Here is a 27,999-nt window from a genome sequence, read left to right as displayed (position 1 = left end):
AGATGAAATATACCTCTGTTTTGTTATCTGTTATGTAAAATTTCAAATTTGGAATGTAAGCAAATCATTTCATTTATAATTCTTTATTACTAAAGGTTTATTTACATGGTATTTAAGGCATAATAAAAAATAAATTACAATACAAAAGTTCTCTTTAGGAAGGAGACACTAAACAACATGCTATATTACTCCTTGAGTATTTAGCCAAGACACAAGCTACAAGTTTGCTGGAAAAACTCTCCATGAGTTTTTAACTACTTTTTCATTAAAACTATAGAACATGCAGTCTGTCTGTTTAAAGAAGTATCCAGTTGTAATACTTTCAAAGTTTAATTATGAAGAAAAATGTAAAATGTGGATTAGAGGTAATATAGACTTCAGATCTAACTTTTAGTTTCAAAATTGACACTGGCTGTCTAGACACTTTTTAAAAGAGACCTCTATTTCCAAGGCCCACTTACAAAGTTTGCTTTACCTATCAACATAAGGGAAAATAATAAAGTTTGTTTCATTTAGTTAAACTAGTTTTGATATTTCTTTGCTATGTACCCAGTTCTCTCTTCCTTAAAATAAGCAACTGACTTACAACTAAAAAGAAGAAAAAGAAAAATTTAAATAATCTCTTCCAGTTCTCAGAACTTTGCACAATACTGTACAATATTATCATCATTTAGTGTTGACCTTTCTTCACCATCTTTAAATTTTAAGAATTGTAATAGACTATTTCAGAATACTTCTATTAAACTGCTTAATGATTTCAGTCTACAAATGAACTTAGCTTTGCTCTATTTTAATATTTTAACTGGGGGTAAAAAACATAGTAAGCAAAACAGTCATTGCTCATGAAAGACCTAGACTGTTGAAAAAAATTGACAAGTGATTCATCCTGAAGTGGCATTTGCCAATGTATTAGCATTTATGTAACTTTTGAAGTCACTGTGAGTTAGACTTGTACTATTGTAAACCTTGGATTAATTACAAAAACAAAAACAAAACAAAACAAAAATACCCCATCACCTGGAATACTGAAAGAAATTCAACAAAAACAAGATGTGTCTCATACTTAAGGGGAGCCATTAAAAACAAATCAAACTTAACAGTTTGGATTTGGGATTTAATGTTAATCAAATATAGCTGGGAGACCTTTTAATTAAAAATGTGAGAAGGAAAGAGAATAAACATTAACTTTAGTAGCAAGATTACTGGTCTAAAAAACAAGTGCTTGAAAGGAAATGTCATGACAGGCAAATTGGCTTCAATATATGTGGATATAAGTCATACTCAGATAAGGGGTAGTTAAGGGCAAAAATATAGCTTCTTAGTTTATAAAAGCTAATGCTCATCTGAAAAATATTTGCACTCTGAAATTAAATAAAACCTTAATAGTAAGATTATATGTGAGTCTGATGGTATCTGCTCAAGAGGAGTCCTGTGTTGCCTGCAGAAGATGTTGGATGGGTATGTGCTGCATAATTGGTGGAAAACAGGTCACAACTGGAAAAGCCAAAGAAAGGTTTCCATTAACTTCCATTAACTTCATGTATCTAGGGTTCTTGTTCTTGAAAATCTGGTTTCCTATAATAGAAAACAAAAGTTTAAAAGGATAATGTATTTTGGAAGAATGCAATAGGAATACCTAGCCTTATGAATTATATACATATTATTAAATGAATTCTCCCTTTTTTTTGGTATTGGTTATTTAACCCAGGGGTGCTTAATAACTGAGGCCCATTCCCAGCCCTATTATTTTTTATTTTGAGACATGGTCCCACTAAGTTGCTTAAGGCCTCAAACAAAGTTGCTGAGACTGACCTCAAACTTGCAATCCTTCTGTCTCAGCCTCCTGAGTTGCTGGGCTAACAGGCATGTGCCACCATTCCGGGCTATTCTCCATTTCTTAAGGAAAATATTCTTAAATTTAATACAAGAAGTTTCCTGATTCTTAATACATGGGTCTTAAAGTCAGTATCCTTTATTCATAGCATCCAGCGCTTTAGCATGGACACTTGGAGGATCCACAGCTCACTCACATACATACGTTTTCTACCCACCCTCTTTATAAACAAAATCAAACATATAGAAAGGTAAAGAAGATGGTGTATGGAATTCATCCACCATCTAATTTTAAAGTATTCTTTTTTTATTTACTTTTTTTTTTTGGCTGAAGTTTTTAAAGGAATTTACTGGCATTACCCCTATTTACTCCTATATGCATCTTTTTAAATGGGGACATTTTCCTATGTAACTACAATATCATTATTGTACTTTATAAAATCTAACAATTTCCTGATATTATCCATATGCAACATTTTCATATTCAAGACTTTCCCAATTGCTCCCACCAAATTGTTTTACATCTAGTTTGTTCAATTTGTATCCATCCAGTCAGGGATTACACATTGCGTTTGATTGTGTTAGCCTCTTAAGTCTCTTAAATTTCTTTTAATCTAAAACAGCCCCCATCTTTATTTTCCATTACCCTGACTTGTTAAGAACCTGCTTGATTTTAAAAAGACAAATAGCCTTTGGGAAGAACTCCCTGATACCAAATTTGGATTTTTGCAGATTGTTTTGTTTTGTTTTGGTTTTGCAGCACTTTGCCATTGAGCTACCTCCCCCTTGCAGTCCTCTACCTCAGCTTCCCAAATAGCTGAAATTACCGACATGCACCACCACATCTGGCCAGTTTTGTTTTTACAATCCAATCACATTTATTCATATTCTATTTTATAAATCCGTGAGGTTTTTCACTAGAGCTATAGCATATAAAATGTGACTCTCTTTACAACTAATAACAGTCTATAAAAAGTTCCTGCCATGTAGGTGACCTGAACGGAGTTTCACAGGTTAAAGTAATTAATGTCAAAAATATTCTGAGAGTATAAAATTCAGTTTACATTACTCATTTTACAATAACTAGAAATTAAACATGTAGTCCTACTTCAGAGAATGGGAGAAATTCTGAGCTTAGGAAAAATAAATCATCCTACCTTTTAAGCCTGATAAACCTGAAAGTTGGAAAAATAAAGTTATTCACTAAACTAGATTTATAGAGCAATAACTAATTTAGAGGAGTGAAACCAGTTCCAAATAATACAAAATTTCTCCAGTCAAAATACCAGGCAGATCTTTTAAGTCACTCTCTTAATGCCATACTGGTTTACAATAAAAGAAAAAGAAGAAGAAAAATCTAGGGCTGGGGTGGTAGAGTGCCCACCTCACACATGTGGGTTTGATCCTCAGCACCACATAAAAATAAATAAAGATATTGTACCCAAGTGCAACTAAAAAAATAAAAATAAAGACTAGGGCTGGGGATATAGCTCACTTGGTAGAGTGCTTGCCTCTCATGCACAAGGCCCTGGGTTCAATCCCCAACACCACACATACACACACACAAAAGATTTATTTACATGTTGATAGTTTATTCTTGGTAGTGATAAATATAACCCCAAAGCTTAAAAAAAAAGAATTCTTTTAGCTTTAATGGCAATAGAGTCTAGCTTCTTAATCCTTTGTACAAAATTCATAGCCATTCATGAGACTGGAACCCTGACTGGAACCTCTAATTTCATATAGGAAATACCTAATGACCATGTAAAGTAATCTGGGCAATCCATGTTTGAGGTGGGCCAGACAGGTCAGAAAACTGAGAAAAGAGAGAACCCATTTTGAACCTCACCATCTAGGAAAATTAGTCTGTGTCTTCTAAATAAACAGAGACCTTTTCTTCGTTGAGTCTTTCCTCTTCTTTTCTGTAACAAAAAGCAGGGAAAAAATGTCAGGTAAACAAAATTGGGAGGGAGGCAAATATTTTTCAGGTAATCTATTTTCTCCCCCATTTTTTGAGAATTACACTCAACTGGAAGTAGATTAGTTTAGCATTAAACAGCTACTGCCATCTGACTAGAAATACTTATGCCTCCACCTGACCCTGGGTAAACGAACCAAGACTCTTCAGAATATGAGGGAATACAATTGGGGACCTGATTTGGGAACTCCAGAAGCTTAAAGCAAACACCTTACTTTACCATTAGAATGCTAACTCTTATTTCTACTCCTGTTCATAAAAGAAAAAGTTTTATGTTGACCTAAAAGTTATCTTTATTAATTATGTTCTATTCAAACCAGAACCTCAGAGGTGGGTTTCTTAGATTCCTTAAAATCAATTATATTTGTTTTAGCAAATATTTACTGAGGAAAAGAACCAAATGATTCTGGGACAACTATATGTCCACATTCAAAAAAATGAATTGAGACTCCTACCTCAACAATATTCAAAAATTAGCTCAAAATGGATCAAAAACCTAAATGTAAGAACAAAAATGATAAAACTCTTAGAAGAAAATGTAGGTGTAAATCTTCATGATGTTGTTAAATCTTCATAATGATGATTTCTTAAATGTGACATCAAAACCCTAGCAACAAAAGAAGAAAAGGCAAGTAGGACTTCATCAAAATTTAAAAACTTTTACACCTTAGGACCAAATGGTTCAACACAGACTGAGTGAGATATTATGGATATCTCCACATACACCTTCATATATTTTCAAGTTCCACATGATAACCTGTACTGATTCCTAGGAACAGGTAACAATCTATAATGTTAAAAATGTTCCTTGCATAACTGCTACCTGTCAGACAGGCACTTCCTGTTGTCCATAACTTCTCAGCTGTGTTCATTCAATCTTTTGTCTGACCAGAGGGGGCTTTTCCAGGCCCATAGAACTGTGGAACATTTCTGCTCTGAGCAGAAAGTGCTCAAGAAAGTTAAAAAAAAAAAAAAAAACCCACATGGGAGAATGGGAGAAAATAACTGCAAGTCATGTGTCCAATAAGGGATTAGTTTCCCAAATTCATAAAGAACTCTTACAATTCAAGAATGAAAAGTAACCAGCTGGGCACAGGGGCACATGCCTGTAATCCCAGCAACTGAGGAAGCTGAGGTAAAGACAATAGCAAGTTCTAGGTCAGTCTCAGCAACTTAGTGAGAATTTGTCTCAATAAATAAAAAATAAGAAAGGGATGGAGATGTAGCTCAGTGGTAAAGTGCCCATGTGTTCAATCCCCAGTACCAAAAAAAAAAAAAAAAAAAAGGTAGCCAATCCAATTTTTAAGGAGGACAGACTATCTGAAGAAATATCTCCAAATTAAATATGCAAATGACCACTAAACACAGAAAAAAATTAACATCATAATTTTAAAAAAATAACATCAAAATTTTAAAAAAATAACATCCTAATGACTATTAGGAAAGTTCAAATCAAAATCTTGTGAGATACCACTTCATGTCCACTAGATGGCTATCATTAAAAAGACAATAACCCATGTTGGTAAAGGACATGGAGAAATTAGAATCGTCATGTATTGCTGATAGGAATGTAATATGCTGCTGTTTTGAAAACAGTCTGGCAAGTCCTCCTAAAATTAAACAGAGTTCCCATATGACCCAGCAATTCTACTCACTCCTAGGAGAATTAAAAATATATATCTATGAAAAAAACTTATAGATGAATGTTCATAGCAACATTTATTATAACAGCCAAAAAGTAGGGAAAAAACTAAATGCCCATCAGTTGATGAATGAATAAACAATATGTGATATACCCATTTCAATGAAAAATCACGCAGCCATTGAAAGGATTGAAGTACTGAGCTGGGGTGTGACTCAGTGGTAAAGTGCTTGCCTAGCATATGCAAGACCCTAGGTTCAATCCCTAGCATCAAAAAAAAAAAAAGGAATGAAGTACCAATATGTGCTATAACACAACATGGATGTACTTTGAAAACATACTAAGTGAAAGAAGCTGGAGGTAAAGGCCACATACTTTATGATTCCTTTTATAGGAAATGTCCTGGATAAGCAAACCCCCCATAGACAGATAATAGATGTCAGGGGTTGGTGGGAGGGGAAACTAGGAAGTGATGGCTTAAGGATATGGGGTTTCTTTGGAGGGATGTTTAAAAGGTTCTGGAATTGGCAGTGATTGTTGAGCAGCTTTGTGAATATTAAAAGGGTGAATTTTATGTCAATTTTTAAACAGGTCTATTGAGCACCTACTATCAGCACAGCACCCTTTCTAATGCACTGATTCATAGTGACCCTTTTTCTTAAGCATTAATGCTTCACTTTAAAAATAAAGGATATTTTAGGAGTTGGAAATGTAGCTCAGTGGTAGAGCATGTGCCGAGAATGCTCAAGGTCTTGGGCTTAATCCCTAGTAATGCTAAATTAAATGAGTAGGAGATATTTTAGAAAAGCTTTACATAAGCAGATTTTTATGACGTGAAATTCCACATAGTAAAGAAATCCTATGATGAAATCTTTTTGTAAAGATCAAGAAAGCTTTTGTCAAGTTAATATTCACAACCTAATTTATCTGTCCTGTGACTTAGAAGTCTTTTATGTAGGATTTATTCGACAACAAGAACGTGTGTTCAATAATTATTTAGCCCCATTTTGAAATACCAGGAGTCACCATAAGAAGGTGTTAGAAGGAGACTTTCCCCTAACTTCCCAGTCTTACGATTTTATCTCCACCACTTTGTGAGCTCTTTCAGCCCATCGCTTTTTCCGGAAATGCTGGAAGAGGACCACCACGATTACTATTATCACCATCAGTGCACAGGCAGAGCCAATAGCCAGAGCCAGGAAGTAGATCTCTGAGAACTGTACTATGAGGAGAAAAAGATCAAGTGATCAACTGAGGGTTCTAAGAATAGAACTGTGAAGAAATCTAAAGACATATTTGGGATGCATTTCATCATTAAATGGAATCTTCCTTTCTCCTACCTTTATGTAAAAAATACCCTATGACCTTGTAAATTCTAGCAGCAGTGGGAAAGTCACATAGTCTACTTTAATGCTTCTCAAAATGTGATCCTAGGAATAGCAGCAACAGTATCACTTGAGAACTTTGAAATGAAAATTCTCAGGCCCCACCCCAGGCCTACTGAGCTAGAAACAATAGGGGTGGGGCCCAATAGTCCTTTGCTTTTTAAGTTGTCCCCAGGTGATTATGATACATACTATAGTTTGGAGAATCACTAAGTCAGCTAACTGCTTAATGGGGTAGGATTATTGCTAACCTAACCAAATCTAGGGCCCAACCCATTTCTCCCCACCCCATCTCACCTCTGCCCTTCAGTCAGTCATTTATTCAGATTTATTAAGGTCCTACTGTACTCCAGGTACTGTGATACAAATGAAAAGCCAAAAAGGACATTACTCTCAAGGAGCTCTTGCCACCCCCTCAGAAGTCAGGCAAGTAGATCAGTAACTAGTGGATAAATGGTGAAAGAGGGAGCCCAGGTGAAGGAGCCCCTAAAGATCATAGTCTGTGAAACCTGGTTCTCCTGTTCCTTAATTTGATTTCTAATTGAAACTTCAATAAACCATTAGATCCCAGAAAGGACATTAGAGAATGTATAGCTCAGGAATTCCAGCCTGGAGCCCATCAAGAAGTATGGAGAATGGAGCGATGATCCACAGTACCAAAAACGTGTGTTTTTCCCACTTTTTGTGGGAAACAGGGCCATGACTTTCATTAGATTCTCAAGAGTAGTGATTCTAATAAGTTTAAGAACAAATGATGTCTTGTCTAATCTGAGAAGAAACTGAGGTCCAGAGGCATTATATTACTTCTTTCAATATTCAAATGACTTCTCCGGGTTACACAAGTCTTTCTTGTGTGATTTGGGGTAATTAACTCTCTTTAGCCTCAGTTTCCTCCTGTATAAAATAGAGGTAACAATATCCATTTCTTGAATTTTTATAAAAAATAAAAACAATACATGTAAATCATTTAATGCTGTGCCTGCCCATAATAAGCACTCAATATATGGTAGCTATTGTAATTTTTCAGTTCAGGTCAGCATTTAGGAGATTTTCACATTTATTATCTCAATTTGTCCTCACCATAATCATCATATTATTACCTCCAATTTGTAGGTGAGGAAAATAAGATTCATGTACAGTTGCAGTTGGTAGCCATGACTCACACACAGTTCTACAGCAGTTCAAAACTGTTGTGATTTTTGTTCTTTGTGACCTGCCACCATTTTCCAGGTTGTTCTTCCCAGGGGTGCAGGCAATGCAATGCACTAGTTTACAGTCCAATTTTAGAGTCAAAGATGGTTGGGTTTGAGTCCAAAATTACTCCAGTTTCCAACCACATGACTTTGGGCAAGTGACAACCTCTATGAGCTTCAATTTCCTTTGTTGGTAAAATGAGAAACATTAAGTGCAAAATAAACTGATGAGATATGTAAAACACAAATAGAATGTGTCATGTAAGGACAGGTAGAAAGCACTCAATAAATGTTAGCTGCCATTATTGATATCTGTCTCTGAGGATGGCGTGAGGATGAAGTGAGATAGGACATGTTGAGCACTTTGGACAGTGTCTGGTACACAGCAGGAACTCAATAAGTATCTTGAATAAATGAGAGAATGAACAGACCTATTGTTGGCCTTTTATCAGAGAGTCGCTTCCTCTCCCTTTTACCATCTCAATGCCATTTTGTTACACATTCCCTGGATCCTTTTGCTTTATTCTCTGTTTCTTTCCACAACCAAACAAAGCCTTTCTCTTTTTACCCTAGGACTCCTAGTCTCCCTCTGCAGTTCCCAACACTAGGCCCCCTCTCTACCCTTTCAACCATAACAAGAGATTGCCTCTCTTTTCTACCAGCTCTCTCACTCCCCAAACCCCGTTTCCCCACCACATAACCTACCAGTGTGCACAACGCTGAGCCGGACTGTCCCTACCAGCCCATCAACATCAGGTGGGTTCTTCACCTGACAAGTGTATGTCCCATTGTCATCAAACTGCAGTTTCCAGAGAAGAATGGAGACATCGTACCGCTCAGGGTTCCCATCCCAGACCACCCTGTCCTTGAACCGCCCACTCATGGGTGGAAAGGGATCCACATGGTAGTAGAATACCTGGAGAGGGGAAAAGCAAATGTCGCTTATTCAATACCCAGGCAAGGAGGCTGCAATGATGGGGGCAGAAGAGAAACAACAGCAAGCCCAGCTGTCCCATCCACAGCTCTCTCATAGGAATCTTTCTTCCCCCTCCACTGGCCTCTGTCAGGTTCTGTCAGTCTCTGTCCCAATAATTATTTCCCAGCTTACCCCTGTACCTATTGCTAAGAAAAATACAGGAAGGGTGAGGAGAAATACACTGGTTTAATGCCTGACCAAGGGTCCCCTAGAAATTAATGACAATGATTTACTTACAAACTGTTCAGGCCCCCCATCTCGAGGACGGAAATTCCAAGTCACTGTTAGTGCATCACCCACAGGAGCAAAGCTGGAGAAAGTGCATTTTAACCGAGTATCTGTCCCGTTCATAGCCTCCACTGCCCCAGAGGTGTAAATTTCTACAGCTGTTGTAGGCCAAAGAGCTGCAGTAAAAGGAGTAAGAAGGGTTAACAGGGGATGTGGGCTTGAGAGGACTATGACACTTTCAAAATAAATGTCTGAGTAGGGAACAAGGCAGACCCATGATGCCCAGCTCTCAAGCTTACTCACCCACAGTCCCACCCACCTACAGGCAGCCCTGAGCTCCCATCCCCTCACAGCTCAAACACCACATGGGGAACCTTCCTAGTGCTTCCACGGCCTCAGGACACTGACTTCAGAAGGGCTATAACAAACTACAAATATTAAAGTCAGGAGCCCAGAATTAAACTTCCTAGCAGATAAGTTTTCCAGAGAGTTCTCATGATGTAGGTTTCCTACAGTTACTAGTCTTCTGCAGAAGTTGTCAGCTGCCGACAGCCTGTGTTTGCCTGCACCCTGGGACCTTTATACCACGTGGCATATTTTTACCATGATATTGACGCTCAGAATGTGTGTGTTGGGGCAGTTTCAAAACCGCGGTGGGTCTCCTCTAACAGTCTTGGTTTTCCCGGTGCTGCGCAGAGTTCCACACAAGACCCACACACAGAAATCAAGTGCCAAGTCCTACCAGCAGCAGGAGGCTGAGAACAGCCACACAAACATGGTGTGTAACCTGAGATTAGAAAGCCCTCTCTGTACCTGGATCACTGGCAGCCAACACACCGAAACTTATTTGTCCAAAACAATCCCCCCCAAACAACTACAGCTTCAGTAAAGTCCACACCAAAACCAACTGCAACTGTGTCTTGGGCTCCCACGCAGAACTCTGGCGATTTCTTCTACAATTAACTATCTCTGTGGTGTGGGCAATAAAGGAGGAAACGGGAGGAGCCGCCAGGTCTTACCTGTGAGCTGTAAGCCAAGGAGGAGAGGCACCAGGCGCGCAGGACTCTTGCCATACATGAGGAAAACCCAGCCCTGGTCCCAGAGACCAGAGCGGGCAGACCCAGGGCTCTAGCACCTGCCAAAGATCCGTGCGGGAAGAGCGGGCGCCGCGTTTTCCCCGAGAGGGGAGTCTCGGTCCCTCACCTACGGGAATCTGAGCTCCAGAGCAAGCCAGTCGTGACTCATCCCGCCCCGCCGGTGCACTGGGCTGGAATGAAAGGTGGGGCCTCCTCTCAACGCCCTCCTTCCCTTCCTCCGTCCCACCCTCCACACTGGGAGCACGTCTGCACAAAGGTCCCAAACTCAGCAGTCCTCTCTTGACTTTTCAGTTCATCTGACCGGGCCCTGGCCTCTGGATGGCCTCGGAAACAGCCAGAGGAGGTGGTGCCAGTCTGCAGTGTCCCAGGCTGCTTTGGGCTTGGCCCACACACACCCTTTTAAAACAGGCTTGAGGCCGCCCTGGGAAGTGAACAGTGAAAACACCTTGCAGTGATTCCACGTCCCAAAGCACCGCCCCGGGGCCACCTTAGCCTAGAGCTGGAATCCTGGATTAGCAGCAGCTCTTCAAAACAAAGAGTCCGAATTCCTTAGGACCCTGAGTGGACACAGAGTCCTAACAGTAGTGACACCCTCAGTTTTAAACAAATGTTACCACAAGGATTTCTGCACCTTTTTTTTAGCTTGTAGTTTTCGTTGATACCCAGCAGAAGCAAATCTCAATATTTAATGGTTTTTTTCAACGATTTTTTTATTGGTTGTTCGAAATATTACAAAGCTCTTGACATCTCATATTACATATAATAGATTCAAGTGGATTATGAACTCCCATTTTTACCCCAAATACAGATTGCAGAATCACATCGGTTACACATCCACATTTTTACCTAATGCCCTATTAATAACTGTTGTATTCTGCTACCTTTCCTATCCTCTACTATCCTCCCTCCCCTTCCCTCCCCTCCCATCTTCTCTCTCTACCCCATCTACTGTAATTCAGAATCAGGACAACAGCCCTGCTCATTTACTCCACCGTCTCAGTACAGTTTGCAAAGTGTTTTCATGCTCAGCCTTTCATCTCCACAACTCCCCACAAAGTAGTCCCATTTTACCAAGGAGGACAAGAAAAGCCCAGGGAAGGTAAGTGATTTGCCTGAGGTTGCACAACCAACCAAAATTTTCTAACTCTCAAGTGTAGTGCTCTTGCCACAAAATTCCAGCTGATATGAATAATCAGAGATTCTCAAGGGAACATCTTATAATACCTTTTTGTGCTTCACATTTCATCTGCCATTTTTAGGGCAGCCATCTGTCTGAGAGGTCTAAAGAGTTGAGGAATTAAAATGAGAAAAAGGCCTCCTTGTCTGGCAGAGGCACAGATTAAAGAAGCAGTGCTGAACTGGGAGGATGAAGACTCACCTGCATCGGGGAATTCTGCTAGATCGGGGTGAAATTCTAGCAGAGTTGAGTTGCCCTTGCGCCCAGATTAGCAGTCTGGAAACCAGTGATTCATCAAGTCTCCTAGCTGAACCCCTGAACAGAAAGGTTGCCAGGAGAGGGAGCAAGGAGCAGGATATGCAGAAAATAAAACTTGGGGCTAGGGGTGTGGCTCAGTGCTAGAGCACTTGCTTAGCATGCAGTGAGGACCTGGGTTCAATCCCCAACACTGAAAGAAAAAGAAAAACAGTAAAACATCATAAAGAGAAGAGAAAATTTCACCAAAATAGGCAAATTATAGAAATTAAGAAAAAAAGAGAATGGTGTCGGTATGGAGAAAAAAAAAAAAAAAAAAAACAGGTGTCAGTGTGGAGAAAAACCAGGTAGACACCAACAAAAATCTATTCTGTTAGAACCAAGAAGCCCAGGGGCTGCCTCAGATGGAGACCAGTCATGTGCTAGCATGAATGTGTTATTGTGATGTTTCTGATAAAAGAGTATCTGCCTTCTTTATCAGCTTCGAGGTCATTCTGAGCAACCTAAACTCAGAATGCTGGCATACTGGTGGACCTTTAAAAATGGTTCTAAGTAAAATACAGCCCTTTGGTATATAGGTCAGAAGAGGTCAGTGATGGAGACTAAATAAAAAAGAGAAAAGAAACTTAATCTTCTTTGGTTGGCTTTTAACTCTACAGGAATATGCAGCCCTGGAGGAAGGAGAGGTAGAGGGATTTGAAATTGCAAAATTTGGTGAGAGGTAGAACTACCAAAGAGCTGAAGGACAGAGTGACATGCAGAGGAGAGTAACCAGGGCAGGAAGATCTGAACAAGCTGGCCCGTTGTAGAGCAAAAGAACCCCTCCTGCCGCCAGACACCCTGAGAGCTGGCTGCCAGCCCTGCTCTGAGGGCACAGTTGCCCAGATCCCATTCCTCGGCAGAGGTCAGTTTCCTGGCTTGGTGCTTGGCAACACCCAATTCCTTCCAGTTAACAGGAGAGGATCCAAGACACCATCCCCTCCCTGAGTGAGGAAGGAGGCCAAAGGCTGAACTCGTCAACAGAAAACGCTACATAAAAAGGATGATCGGCCCTCAGAGTTCCCAAGATGCCAGTCAGCAAGGCTTTAATCAAAACTGGAGGCATCTACATACAGCTTAAGTAGTATTCACATCTAGGCAAATGAGAGAAAAGGAGAAGGGATTCTGGAGATTTAAAAGAAGAAAACTGAGGGGCGGGGATGTAGCTCAGTGCGATAGTGCTTGTCTAGCCTGCAGGAGGCCGTGGGTTCAATCCCGCGCGCACACACACAGACACACACACACACACACACACACACACAAAGTTCAATTTTCAGAGACACCAGTGTTTTTCCACACTTTCCCAGAGAAAAATCCTTATTGTCATTTAGATTTGTGACATACCCATAGCTTTGAAAGCATCTCATAAAGGACATTACAGAGGATACAGATGAGGAGATGTGTGTGGCAAGGCAAGGGGAAGGGGTGCAGAGCTTCCATGGCCCCTCTTGCTGTAAAATATTAGCCAGCTTCAACTGGGATTAGTCAAGAACAAGTTCACACTCCTTAGATGACTAATAGGGGCCCTGCCCACATGGGCCCAATCACCCACTGGCCTGATGCTCCTCCCAGTAGAGGAAAAAGTAGAAGGTTTTGAAGCCCACAGCAAATTGCAAAACTTGGTGAGAGGTAGAGTTACCCAAGAGCTGAGGGACACAGTGAAATGCAGCAGGAGAGTAACCAGGGCAGGAAGATCTGAACAAACTGCCTGTCTGGAGCAAATCCCCTCCCGTCACCAGACCCCCTGAGAGCTGGCTGCATCTTCCACCCTTGCTTTCAATTGAGGGTTGACGCTGGTCCCTGTGGGTACTCATTTGCCTACATTTCCCAAAAATTTTTCTGATGGACATTTAGACCTCAGACAGTGCTAAATTCACCAAGAGCTCAGCAGACATAAAGGACAGTTGACCCAAATCAGCATTTGTAAAAAATTGTCTTTTTCAACATCCTATGCAAAATGTTTTTTGTTTATTTGTTTTTTACAAGATGAAATCAGCACTCTGCAAAGCAAGGAAAACAAATAATTTACCTTTTAGTGTAGTTAAAATAAAGCACTTGTTTACTCAAAAGTTGCTGATCAAAGGTTCAGCATATTAGGAAAATTCTGGTTGAATGTCTGATATATGCTGATGAGACATACAAAATAAAATAAGGCATTTCTGCTGGGGAGGAAATCAGAGTTTAAAAGAGGATGGAGAGAAGGAGTGTGTGTATAAACAACTAATTACCATATTTGTGACTCTTGAATTCAGTCCTACAAAGATAAATAAGAATCCTGGCAAGAGGAAGGAGAAACAAAGGCCTTCCTGTCAGGGCAGATGGGTGGGCAAATAGGTATTCACAGGGACCAGCAATAAATCTCAAAGCTAGAGCATGGAGAGAAGCAGCAGGCCAGTGGGTGGCCAGGCCCATGTGAGCAGGGTCCCCCATTGGTCACATAAGGAATGTGGACTTGGTCTTGACTAAGCCTGGTTGAGAGTGGCTAGTATGTGACCTGATGATTCACTTAGCGCAAGGAAGCTCTGCACCCCCTCCCCACTTGCCTTACCCCATTTCCTCCTCTGTATCTCTGCAATGTTATTTATCATAAACCAGTAATCGTGAGTGTGTACACCTTTATGCATGTGTGTGCACACATCTGTGAGTGTATATGTGATGTGTGTATGAACCAAGAAGAGTCTCCCTAGGAATTACTTTGGTATGTCCCAGAACCATTAAAAAGAAAAATGAAGAAGGGAAAGGAGGAGAACCCGGAGACTTCTACCATCACACACACTCTCCTGGCTTTCCCATGGGCCCCTGGGCTAGGAGCCAGTCAAACTATAGACTTAATATCTGTTTCAAAAGATTCGGGAACTCCCAGCCTTCCCTCATCAACAGCTCCAATCTGCAGCATCATTTTTTGGTTTAGAGAGCTTGTTAAAGAGAGGAAGGTGAGGATGGCAGAGTTCCAGCTGAGAGGAAAGGTGTGTTTCCTGTGGTCCTCCACCCTCGCCTCAAGTTTCCTAGACATACTGCAAATCAGATCTGGGTTCTATGAGTTTAGAGAAAAAAACCCGTGGGAGGAACCACTCTCCTGCCTCCTTACCTCATGGCAGCTTACACCCACCTCTCCAGTAAACCCCGGGGCTCCTCTCCTAATTATAGAGGAGAGGTGGCAGCTCTCATTTAACAAACCCAGGGAAGAGACTCTGAAGTTTAACACTTCACTTACTCTCAAGGGAAGCTAGATGGATTGCACAGGGCTGGAGATGAGGTATTTTTGAAGATAACTTTGAAGAATTTCTCAGAGGCTAAAGGTATTTTACAGATGCATTTGTCTATCTTCCTGAGAACCATACATGCCACACTCCACGTGATAGAGCACAATTTACATTTATAAATAATATAAATGTATATAGAATATTGTATAATAAATGTATATAGAATATTGTATAATATTGTATATAAATGTATATATAATATTAATGAGCATGGTATTTCCTGTTATTCTATCTTGTTATATCTTGTTAAAATTGGTTACCATGACCAGTTTTCCTTCTTAAAAATTTATCTCCATGGGCTGGGGATGTGGCTCAAGCGGTAGCGCGCTCGCCTGGCATGCATGCAGCCCGGGTTCGATCCTCAGCACCACATACAAACAAAGATGTTGTGTCCACCAAAAATTGAAAAATAAATATTAAAAATTCTCTAAAAAAAATTTATCTCCAAAGAATAAAAAAAGTCTTATTATTTTTTCTTACTATATTCTAGGAGGCATGAGCCATAGAAGCTGGAACCTAACCTGCCAAGATTTAAATCCAAGCTCAGCCACTTACTAGCTGTGTGACTTTGGACAGTTATGTAATTCTCTATGCCTCAATTATCCTTTGTGCAAAATGTAAATAATAGCATCTGCTGAATATGAGAATTAGGTGAAATACTGTATTTGCGTAAAGTTCTATGCACAGTGCTCACAGAAAATATTCAGTAAATTTTAGTTGTTTATGGTTATACTTAGTTAAGACATTAAACTGTTCCCATGACCCTTTGGGGAAGATCTGGCATTTTCTTATATAGCTAAATATACAACCTCCCTAGCAATTCCACTACAAGGGATCTATCCAAAAGAAATGAAATTGTATATCCACAAAGAGATTTGCAGGATAATATTCATAGAATCTTTGTTCATAATAGCCTAAGTTGGAAATAGCCCATCTGTCCATCAACAGAAGATTCATAAATACACTACAGAATATTCTCAGACTACTACTCAGCAATAAAAAGGAATAAACTGCTGATATGTACAGCCATATTGATGAACCTCAAAAATATGCTGAACAAAATTAGCTAGTCACAAAATAGGGCATACTCTTTGGTTCCATTTATATAAAAGTCTAGAACAGGCAAAACTACTCTTTGGTGGCAAAAAAAAAAAAAAAATCATAAAAACAGCGTTCACCCTTGGAGAATGGGGGCAGGGATTGACTGGAAGGGCCTAAGAGAAGATTCTCAACGATATGAATGTTCTGCATCTTGACAGAAGTTTGGGTTACACAGACTCAACAAAATTGTCAAAACTCTTTGAATGGTATTCACTATAAAAATTTTTGTACATTTCATGCACATTTGAAGTTTTCCATAATAAAATATTGGAGAGTAATCTCTGTCATTCACAAAGTTTCTTTAGCATTACGTAAATGATAATACCAAATTCAGTAATCGTGTTTGAGATTTATTATTTTACATCATTTTTGTTAGAACACTGGTAATATTTATTTATATATTTATTTAGGTACTGGGGATTGAACTCAGAGGTTTACCAGTAAAGTACATCCTCAGCCCCCACCCTTTTTTTTTTAACCAAAAAGTAATGTGTAGTATGCAATGGTGCATGCCTGTAATCCCAGCTACTTGGGAGGCTGAGCCAGAAGGATCACAAGTTCAAGACTAGCCTCACTAACTTAGGTGTCTCAAAATAAAAATTAAAAAGGGCAGGAAATGTAGCTCAATGGTAAAGCACACTGGGTTTAATCCCTGTCCCTCCCAAGAATGAGTAATGTGTCTATTTCACTTTAAGTCTTGAAAATAGGGGCTGGGGATATAGCTCAGTTGGTAGAGTGCTTGCCTCACATGCACAAGGCCATGGGTTTAATCCCCAGCACCACACACACACAAAAAAAAGTCTTAAAAATATTTTTTAATTCCTTTTTTTTTTTTTTTTGGCAGTTGTCACACAAAATGTCCTAACAAGTTAAAAAAAAAAAAAAAAAAAGAGAGAGCCTTTAAAAAGTAGAGTATGACCGGATGTGGTGGCACACACCTGTAATCCTAACAGCGTGAGAGGCTGAAGCAGGAGGATCACAAGTTCAAAGCCAGCTCTCACCAGCTGCCAGCACTGGCGAGATGACCTGGGTTCAAATAGAGGTGGCTGCAACATTAAACTAAGAAAATAGCAAGAAATCACCCAACACACGGTCATGAGTTTCTCAGGTCGAGGGTAGGACTGCTCAGATGTGGAGGTGAATGGTGTGGCCAAAGAAGGGGAGAATGGAGTTTCTCAGGTCGAGGGTAGTTCGTCTTCCACTCTGGAAGGCAAGAGAGCAAGAGAGCCAGTGCACCTGGTACCCTTGTATTTATTAGGGAAAAGACATTAGATAGACTGTTCCACCCAAATAAGGCAGGGGATAATGTTTCCAAAGGCAGGTTGTCCAATCCCATCAGGAAACGCTCAAGCCCAGAGCTGAAGCATTTCCTTGCAGAGCGAAGGTAAGGGCCACTTGCTTCGCACAGCGTGTGGTGTGCAATGCCAGTCCAACACCACTTTTACTCAAGGCTGAGGGGGTTGCTTAGCTCGTGCTCAGGGCAGCCCCTCACAACCAGGCTCAGCAACTTAGTGAGGTCCAGACTTAGCAAGACTGTCTCAAAATAAAAAATAAAAAGGCCTGGGGATGTGGCTCAGTAGCTGAGTGCCCTTGAGTTCAATCTCTGGTACCAAAAAGAAAAGAGTATGAAAAAACACACCCAAAATGTTAAGATTTTATTTACATAGCTTTTTTGTTGTACAAAAAGTAAAAATGCTGTTACACCCTTGGTAACTAGTAGTCACAAAGTGTTGACTCACAAGTCACAGCTAGCCATGGTACAGCCAGAGTCTTCCATGAAAAACCTAACAATGTTTACAATCTTCTTGGGGCAAAGTCCCTAACCTTGGTGGTTGATTACCAAGAGGGACTCAAAGAAGGAAGGTAGAATGTCACAGGAACTATTCATTGGCTCTTTGTGTGGGCAGATATCCTGGGGTTTGTATGACAGCTACTTTCTGTTGTTTTGTTTTTTGGATTTTTTTTCTATTTTTTTTTAGTTGTAGATGGACACAATATCTTTATTTTATTTATTTATTTTTATGTGGTGCTGAGGATTGAACCCAGCACCTTGCAAGTGCTCAGCCCCGGCCCCTTTTGTTTTGCTTTAACAGATATCAAATCCACAAGCAGTCCAACCAGTTACTGAACAGACCTGTTCTAGCAGTTTATTTGGTATCCTAATCATCTTCTCCTTCATCATCTGCTTCTCTTTTCCTCTTTTCACCTTTTCCACTTTCTTCTTCCGCTTCCTCTTCACCTTCTTCATCAACTTCTCCATCACATCCAAATTCTTCTTCCTCCCCGCTGACTTCATCTTCATCTTTTTTCCTTCTACATCTTCTTCATTTTCATCTTTATCAAAGTCTTCCTCCTCACCATTCTCATCCTGCTGGTCCTCATCTTCCTCCTCTGTCCTCCCCTTCTTCAGCCACACCATTCACCTCCACATCTGAGTCGGTGGCTTCCCCGACTTCTGGATCATAGGCATCCAGGTGGGTCAGCAGGGCAGGAGTCTACTACTCTTGGTAGTCATTCAGGTTAGTGATCTCACAGTTGAATAGATCCAGGCTTTTCTGATGGTCCAACTTTTTCAAAGGTTCCAAGGTGCTGATGTCCTTCAGTTTATTTCCACTTCAATTTAGAGGTGTGAAATTCTTAAGTTTTTCTGCTAACATATCCAGAATTCCAATGATTCAGTGAGCTCAAGCTTTTTCAATTTAGGTAGCTTGGGAAGAGGTGAAACTGAAATCAAGCCTATACTTATTAAACCAAAGAATTCTAAGTTCACAAATTAAGTTGTTAATCCCTCATTTGATTTGCAATTGTCCTAGAAAAGTTCTTGAACAGCTTCTGGGGTCCTGTTCCTAAGCTCCAGCTGGATCCTCCTTTCCATGTCCAACTTTCCCTCGTCCAGTTCTTCAAACTTTACTTTCAGTGGTAGAGTGGATCAAGGAGAAGCATCCTGTCCTGTGCAGTGAGGGCCATCAGAAGGTGGTTTCTACCAAGGGAGGTCCTATGTGTCATCCGAGCAGACCACAGCTAGCCATGGTACAGCCAGAGTCTTACATTTTTATTTTTTATTTTGAGACAGGGTCTCATTAACTTGCTGAGGTTGGCCTCAAACTTGCAATCCTTTTACTTTAGCCTTTCAAGTTGCTATGATTAGGGCTGGGGATATAGCTCAGTTGGTAGAGAAGGCCCTGGGTTCAATCCCTAGCACCACAAAAAAAAAAAAAAATTGCTGTGATTACAAGCACAGTGCATCCAGCCAGTATTTTACAAATAAAAATCGCCATTAATAAGTCAAAATTGCCATTTATCAAGTGTTTACTATGTGCCCAGCACACTGTAGGCATGTTACATGCATTGTTTCTGTAAGATAAGCAGGTATCTTGAAGTATCTTGGGGGAAGTATCTTCATTTCTAAAATTCAGTTTTGTTTGTTTGTTCATTCGCAGTACTGAAGATTTACTCATTCTAATACCCACCGAACCCTTTCAGTAGATATTGTGCTTGGTGCTAGAAAAGAAATTAGTTTTGGGCCTCAAGTTGCTGTCTGTTGGGAAACACAATCAAATAAATAGGTGATTACAATACAGTGTGACAAACTAGTTATAATAAGAGAAGCACAAAAGTGGGACCCTCTGCCAGCTTCCGAGGTCCCTCTGCCAGCTTCGGAGGTCTAGGGAAGGCTTTCCAGGAGAGAAAACCTCCAAAGTAGTTGGTGGGAACCAAGGAGTCTGAGGTCAGATGAGCATGAGTGTGAGTCGCAGGTCTGCATCATTCATTCATTTTTCCAACAAGCATGCTTGGAGCACTATGTCATGCCAGGCACTTCCTAGGCACAAGGAGTACAATAGTGAATGCAGGGGCATGGAGGGTCAGAGAAGGCCTCTCTGATAGAAGGATGCTTAAAAAGATCTGAATGAAGTGAAGAGGAAGAATTTTTCAAGCAGAGGAAACAGAAAGTACAGAGCCCCTCCTGAGGTGGGAGCAAGCTTGGAGTTTTTGAAGAAAAGCAAGAAGGTCACTTGCGCCTGAAACAGAGTGAAGGGGCAGTGGCTAGGAGTTGAGAACAGAAGGACCCAGGGAAGGCCATACCAAATGGGACCTGGTGGGCTCCAGAAAGGACTTTGCCTTTAGCCATTAAAAGATCATGAAAGGCAACCCACAGAGTGAAAAAAAAAATATTTACAAATCTATTTCTGCTAAAGGTTTATTGCCCAAATTATATAAAGAGCTCCTATAACTCAACAATAATAAAATATAAAGTGGTCAAAGGACTTGAATAAGCATTGCTCTAAAGAAAATATAAAATGGCCAATAAGCACAGGGCATGGCTGGGAAGGAATATAAAATTATTACAGCCACTATGGAAAGCAGTTTTGGCAGTTCTTCAAAAATGAAACAGATTTACTATATGATCCAACAATTCTACTCCTGGATATATATGCACAAGAATAAAAGAAAAAATTCAAAACAGATTTTCATACATTCATGTTCATGGTAACTTCGATCACAATAGCCAAAAGGTGAAAACAACTCAAATATCTATCAAAGTATGAATGAACAAACCAAATGTGGTATGTGCATACAATGTTCATCATTTGGAGATGAACGTACTATACACATAAGATCAGTAGTACAGGGATGTGATCTAAGAGGGTCAGCCTTAGAAAAGGAATGAAGTTTGGGCACAGGCTTTAACATGGATAAACCTGAAAACATTATGCCAAGTGAAATAAGCCAGTCACAAAAAGACAAACATTGTATTATGACTTTCATATGTGGGGGTACCAAAAGTGATCAAATTCATAGAGAAAGTGGAATGGGGTCAGGGAAGTAGATTGTTTAATGAGTGTAGAGTTTCAGTGTGCAAAGATGAGAAAGTTCTGGATATGCACTGTGGTGACATTTGCACAATATTATGGATGTGTTACCACTGCTGAACTTAAGTACCAGACTGGATTTTTATTACAAGAAAAAAAAAAAGTTCTTAGTAAAGTCAAACGCATATATAAAATGATGGCTCTGACTACTATGTGGATCTCTGGGTCTCAGTCTCGTCAACTCATCAGTAAGGATAATGATGACTCCATGGGCCGGTTGTGGGATTGGAGAAGACAATTCCAATGCATCACTTAATAGCCACAGTATTACCAGTAGTTATGCCATGTTCTGAATGAGGTAGGTTAGAAGAGAGAGGGATAGGTAGGAAGGAAGCATATAGGACAAAACGAGAGTGGCCTTGATTTCAAGTCCACTTTCACATGGGAAAAAACATATGTAAAAAGCACTTTTACATATGTTGATCTCAAACAGCACTATTAAATCAATTACTAGATCTTGTCCATAGGTTCACTAATGTAGTACTGTGTTCACAAAGAAGAATGCATCAAAAACAAAGAAGAAAAGAACCCCTATCCTGATAACAGCCAATGCATCAGCAAATGACCCCCACTCCCATCCTGGTAACTTGAGCAGTTACCGACACAAAGGAGAACTGAGCACCCTCTTAGATCACATCCCTGTACTAATGATCTTATGTGTATAGTACGTTCATCTTGAAAGCCCATACTCTGCCCTGTCTCTCCGAGGATGTGCTTCTATTTCTTTCTCTCAATCTGTGCCTCACTTTGACTTATCCTTAAATTCCTTTATGCACTGAAGCTAAGGACCCTCATGGCCTGAATTAAGATCCACCTCCCTTTCCTGGGGATGTGAAGGTATCCAAGGGAAGCAATGGTGAGGGGTGCATTTGAGAGATAATGCCAGGTAAGGGACAGAGTAGGTGCGACGCCCAGGAAAGAAGAGAAAGCAGGGCCTTTCTGACAGTTGAAAATGTTGATAATGGAAGGAGAGAAAAGGGCACAAGGGAGAGTAAATGACCAAAGATGGAAGCTGGAAACCTCGTCAGAGGTTAGACCCTGAAAGGCCCCTGATAAGGGTTAAGGAGTTTGCACTTTATCTTGGAGACACATGGAAAATGTTTAAGCAGAAAGTAACCTCATCAGATTTTAGCATTGAAAAGATCACTCAACTGCGGTATAGAGAAGACAGGGAGAGGAACAAGGGAGACAAGAGGTTTCCTCTGGGAGCAGCAGCCCAGCAGGTTGGCATAGCCACCTCAACAAACGGAGAAGCTGAGGATTGCAAGAGATCAGGGAGGTGGAATGGGGAGGTGGAATGAAAGGGGGACTGGCTCATGATTAGAACCGGAAGTGAGGGAGAGCAGGTGTAGGACACAGTTCTTCAGGTTCGAGCACAGGTAACTAAGTGGAAAGCAGCTGCCTTTCTCTGAAATAGAGAAGCCAAAGCAGAGTGGTTACATTTGATGCTCCTGAGGGCCAGCCAAGTAGAAGTATTCTAAGTTTATGAGAAGCCAATGTTTTGGACTGGCCTCCTGCACTACTCCGCAGAGACCAGAACAAACCAGAATGGAGTTGCTTCAGCAAGGTGCCATGTAATCAAACTGAACTCTGAAATGAACCTATTTTAAAAGACCAGTCCAGGCATGGGGGCTCATACCTGTAATCTCAGTGAATTGGAAGGCAGAGGAAGGAGGATCACAAGTTAAAGGCCTGCCTGGGCAATTTTGAGACCATATCTTAAATTTTTAAAAAATACAAAGGGGTAGGGATTGGGGATGTGGCTCAGCAAGAGCATTTGCCTAGCACATGTGAGGCCCTGTGTGAGGACAGCCTTAGGCCTGAGCCTAGCAACTCCATTTTTAAAAACTCCAGTTAGAAACCTGCAGTCTCACCAGGCACACCCCCAGAGCCCTCCGGGATGGCCTCAAACAAGTTACTTCCCCTCACCCTGATAAACAGAGTGAAGCCCCTGGCAGGCTGTCTTCATCTGATTAGAGGGAAAGACAAGAAGATCAGGGTGGAGACCACCAGATCAGATGTTTCTGACCCCAGGGTAAATGATGTCATGGAGAAATATGGTGGGAGCTGATAAGGATTGAAAGGGGGTCAAAAGCCCCAAAACTTAGTATAAATAATAGAGCTGATGAACAGGGATTCAGCCAGCCGAAACAAGGATGCACTGATGAGGACCTGACATCCCATCACTTGTCATTATTTCCTGAGCCTCTGTGGGATCCTCACCACTCTCAAACTCTACTGCCTCATTTGGACTTTGAGCCGCAACTTCTCCCTACGACCCTCTCCTCAACCGGTCGTCCACTCCATGCCAGGAAAAGCCTGCCTTGGTTCCAGACCTGATCACCGTGGTCTGAGTGTGTGTGCATCTGCTGGACATACAGCCTAAGGCTTAAAACTTGTGAACTTAGCATGCAGAGGGAATGTCTGTCATTAGCCTGTCATGATTAAGTGTGTTTTGCAGTGCTTAGAATTAATCTAGAATTGTTTGCTGTGAATTGATTATGTCTATTGCAGTGCCTAGCATTAAGGATTGTCATTTTCTTGATTAAGAACTTATAAAATGAAACTGTATTGAGTAATTTGAATGAATAAAGCATTGAAAAAGGTAGAAGCACGTGGACATTCTTTATTTCTCCCCTCGACTGCATACCTCGCAATTTTGCCCCCTCACAATACTCTGGGTTCAATCCTCAGCACCACATAAAAATAAATAAATAGAGGCTCAGAGGTAGAGTGCTTGCCTACCATGCATGAGGCACTGGGTTTGATTCCCAGCACCACATATAAAGAAAATAAAGATATTGTATCCGCCTATAACTAAAAAATAAATATTTAAAATAAATAAACAAACAAACAAACAAACAAAATAAAGGTATTGTGTCCAGCTTCCCTGGATTCCATCCCTAGGACTTAATAAACAGAAACCCAGAAAAAACCCAGGAGATTAGCAGCAACCAATCAGAAGGGATACAATTTACCTGAGTCAGTATAAGGAAGTTCTTGCCCAGACCAGGTTCTAACCCTATTAGGGAGCAACCTTCAAAATGACCAAACTTCTTTCTGTTTCTACTTTGTTCAGCCCTTTTCTGCCTGTAAAGCCAGCCTATCTTCCTCCTATGTGGAAGCAAAAAGTCAACTTGACTGTAGGCAAAATAGATTACTAGAGCTGGGTGCAGAGGCACACACCTATAATGTCAGCAGCTTAGAGACTGTGACATTTCAAAGCCAGCCTCAGCAACTTAGTGAGAAACTAAGCAACTTAACAAGACTATGTTTCAAAATAAAAAGGACTGAGGATGTGGCTCAGTTTTTAAGCACCCCTGGGTTCAATTCTTGGTACAAAAAAAATACAAAACAAACAAACACAAAAAACCCACACAGTTATTACTAGAGGTTGCAAAAGGGTGATGAGAAATAAAGGGGTGCTGAATTTGATTAGTGCTTCCTGTATACATGTGTTGAAATATCATACTAAACTCCATTAATATGTATGACTAATACATGTTAATAAAAAGTAAAGTTTTAAAAAAAATAACTCGTAAGATGTTTTCCACTTCAAGAATCTCAAATAAAAACCAATTATAGGGCTGGGGTTATGGCTCAAAAAAAAGTGGCAGAGCGTTCGCTCGCTTGGCATGTGTGGGCACTGTGTTTGATCCTCAGCACCATATAAAAACAAATAAATGTATTGTGTCTATCTACAACTAAAAAATGAAAATTAAAAAGCCAGTTAGAACTTCGTTGTAAAGTTGTTTATCATCTTGTCTTTTTGACAGTATTCAATTGCACAAATGGATCTAGTTTTTAAAGACATCTTTGGGCTGGAGATACCAGTAAAAGATCTTAAGTTCTTCTAGAAGATAATTGAAGGAATGAGAATAAATGAGTAGACTGGAAAAGGACAAGGTCCCAGGACAGAATCTAGAGATTGCACGATTTTTAAAGAGGATAAAAAGAGAAGATGTCTCAAGAGACTGGCTAAGCATGTCCAGATGAATGAGAGGGATAGAGGAAAATCAATTAATTACCAGGAGAAAATGCTATCACAGAACCAAGGAAAGAGGGGTGTTTCAAAGACAAGCAAAATATACAAAATGTCAAATGCTGCTGAGAATCTATACAGCCACTGAAAGACCTCAGTATTGGAGACCAGAGAAAGCAAGGTTCCAGAAGACTCATGAAGGCAAAGCCATCTCACAGGAGGTTTGGGGAACAAAAAGAGGTGCCAAGGAAATAGTTTTCTCTTTAAAGCATAGACCTTTTAAAGGGGAACAGAGAAGGCAGTAACCTGAAGGAGACATGGATAGGGAGAGATTTTCTTTAATTTTTGTTTCATTTTTGGTGTTGGGGTATACCCAGGGATTTGCTTATGTTTGGCAAGTACTCTACTGCTGAGATGCACCCCAGCCTTTATTTGTTGATTTTAAGACAGGAAAGAAGCATGCACAAAGCCCTGGGTTCAATTCCCAGCAATGTAAAAAAAAAAAAAAAAAAAAAAAAAAAAAAATTGGTGGTGGGGGGAAGGATAGGGAGAAAGAAAGGACATGTTAAAATTCTCACAGATGGGGAATGAGATGGATCAGCTGATGTTACCTGCATGCACAAATATGGCATAATGAATCACACTGTTAATGGATAATTATAATGCACACTTTTAAAAAATGCTTACAAAGATGATCCAGTAGATGGGAGAAAGTGCCTCTTTATTGTTAGCAAGAGGTAAAGAAGGCTAGGATGGTCCTGACTTGTACCTATATTCCATTGTCATTTTTAAAGTACCTCTTTCACAGTCCATCTGTGAGTCTGAGGTGTCACAGTTTGGAAGATAACTCATGTGGCCAATGTACATAAAAGGTATCTGAGGATGGGCACAAATATGGCTAACTTTGAAGGCAAAATTGTTGGGACAGAAAGTTGAACTCTATGTGTGTTTGTGTGTTTATAGTTTTCTTCCTCCTCCATGAGGGCATTCTCATCTCATCAGAGGTTTCTATTTTCTTAGTAGAAATCTAATAGGAAGAAAGTTCCAAGAATGAGGGAAGGAGATGGGGAGCAGAAGTCTTGAGGGAAGAGGAGGGCTGGTACAACTGCTGACAGGAAGGAGAGAGGAAACCGGCCCAAACCTAAGCCTTGTAGATCAAGTTACATCATCATGACTACATAGCTAGTGACACAGATTCAAAACCAGGCCTGCTGACTTGCAAGTCAACTCCAGGACCAACTTTGCTCTTTTTCTGCCACCAATCTCTCTTCCCCAATGGCCTCCACCAGTCAGGTGGCGCATTGACCAGCAGCACCTCCCCTCCCTCCTCACCACTGCCACCTCCACCGTTTCTGAAGACATATGAAGCAAAAGTAGAGGAAATAAACATTAGGAGAAATTTTCTTCTCAGCATCTTTTCCAAAAGAAAAGGTTTGGTGGGAAAACACTTGGAAATTTTGTCTCAAAATTTAGATAAAATTAAATTCTGCCAACATATCATTTTGTTCCTTCCTCTTCCTAGTATATTTTTTGTTTAAATAGGTTTGAGCAACTACTGAATGTCAAGCACTGTCTTCAGGAATTCAAGGGTGAAAAATAATAAGACCTTAATCTTCAAGGAGCTCTTACACTAACAAAAATGGTGATTAAAAAATTAGTCATATTTCCAGGTGATGTGCATAATGAAGTACATACCAGAAAAAAGTGACAGCACAAGAGGAAGGACAACTCTGTTTGAGAGCAGTGGGACACCTCCTCTGAGAAAGCTACATGCATATGCATCCTGAAAAATAAAGACTAGCTGACAAAAGAGCAGGACCTGGATCCAAGTTCCAGAATTAGGGTTGAGCTTGAGGCCTGTGTAGGAACTTCAGGTGCTATGTTAGAGCGTGGGAATAACATTCACTACCAGTTGGTTAAACAGATTCCTTTTAATACCTTTACATCTCACAACAACTTTAGAAAGTATTTTATTAATCTTCCCATTTTACAAAGGAAGAAAATGAGATAAGGACATTCAAGAACTTGCCCCAGATGACATACCCAGGAAGTAGCATTTAACCCCTACAAAACAAGCTTAAGATGCAAGAGATTGTGGGGTGTGATGGCACACACCTGTAATCCCACCAACTTGGGAGGCAGAGGCAGGAGCATCACAAGTTCAAGGCCAGCCTCAGTAACTTAGTGAGATCCTGTCTCAAAAAAAAGGAGTGGGGGGTCTGGGGATGTTGTTCAGTGGTTAAGCACTCCTGAGTTCAATCTCTGGTATACACACACACACACACACACACACACACACACAAATGATGCAAGAGGTGGAACAGCCAAAAAGAGACGAGAGTCTTTTGTCTCCATTGTGTTCAAGGTTTTTCATGAAATTCTAATAATTCCAAGGAAAATCTAATAAGTAATGAAAACTTTTAACAAGAGTGAAACAGGAAGGCAATAGAAACTTGTCAGTACTTATTTTTTCTAAAGGTAATAGGGATTATTATAGGGTTTTCCATATAAGGATTTCAGCCTAGGTAAGCACAAGTGGTTGCATGAAGCAGTCACTGAATCAGATCAGTAAGAGGGGTGGAGGAAAATGTTGGCTAATTAAAAGACAGAATCTCCGCAAGGACCACACCGTGCCAGGCTGAGTGGGGAAAAAGCTTCATCTTTTCCAACACCATCGAACGCCTTGCTCTGTAAACACCACTGTGACGGTGTACCTACCTCTGAAAACAATTAGACCACTTACAGACTCCCAGCAAGGGGAAGCGAGCTGTTCCAGCAAGACCTGACTTGCATCTCACCAGCAATTCTGTTTTCTCTGGCTCCACCTCAGCAGCTCTGTATGCAGGGTCCTTGATTTACTGGAACTCCTCCTCCAGTTCTTTATTTTCACAGCCATCAGGGAAGAAGAGGGTTCCAGACACACTGGTTTATGGTGTCATGGGCAGGTTGACATCACAGGTTGGAGAAGCGTGGAATATA

The 27,999-nt window shown here is 40.5% G+C and overlaps 1 protein-coding gene and 1 pseudogene across 1 annotated transcript; both read right to left on the bottom strand.

The window, feature by feature from the left end:
• Positions 1-67: 67 nt before the first annotated feature.
• On the bottom strand, positions 68-10,670 carry Mpzl2 (myelin protein zero like 2). The gene is made up of 6 exons (XM_076846356.2): positions 10,255-10,670; positions 9,245-9,411; positions 8,737-8,947; positions 6,528-6,675; positions 3,683-3,755; positions 68-1,575 (listed from the first exon to the last, which is right to left on the bottom strand). The coding sequence occupies exons 1-5, from the start codon at positions 10,310-10,312 to the stop codon at positions 3,695-3,697; spliced, it is 645 nt and encodes a 214-aa protein (XP_076702471.1). The 5' UTR covers positions 10,313-10,670; the 3' UTR covers positions 68-1,575; positions 3,683-3,694.
• A 7,656-nt stretch (positions 10,671-18,326) lies between these two features.
• Positions 18,327-25,872, bottom strand: LOC143387331 (acidic leucine-rich nuclear phosphoprotein 32 family member B pseudogene; annotated as a pseudogene).
• Between the last annotated feature and the right edge of the window lie 2,127 nt (positions 25,873-27,999).

Source organism: Callospermophilus lateralis, chromosome 2 (genome assembly GCF_048772815.1).
Source record: "Callospermophilus lateralis isolate mCalLat2 chromosome 2, mCalLat2.hap1, whole genome shotgun sequence".
Classification (NCBI taxonomy): domain Eukaryota; kingdom Metazoa; phylum Chordata; class Mammalia; order Rodentia; family Sciuridae; genus Callospermophilus; species Callospermophilus lateralis.
Note: the sequence above shows the minus strand (reverse complement) of the source record. Positions and strands in the feature narration are given on the sequence as shown.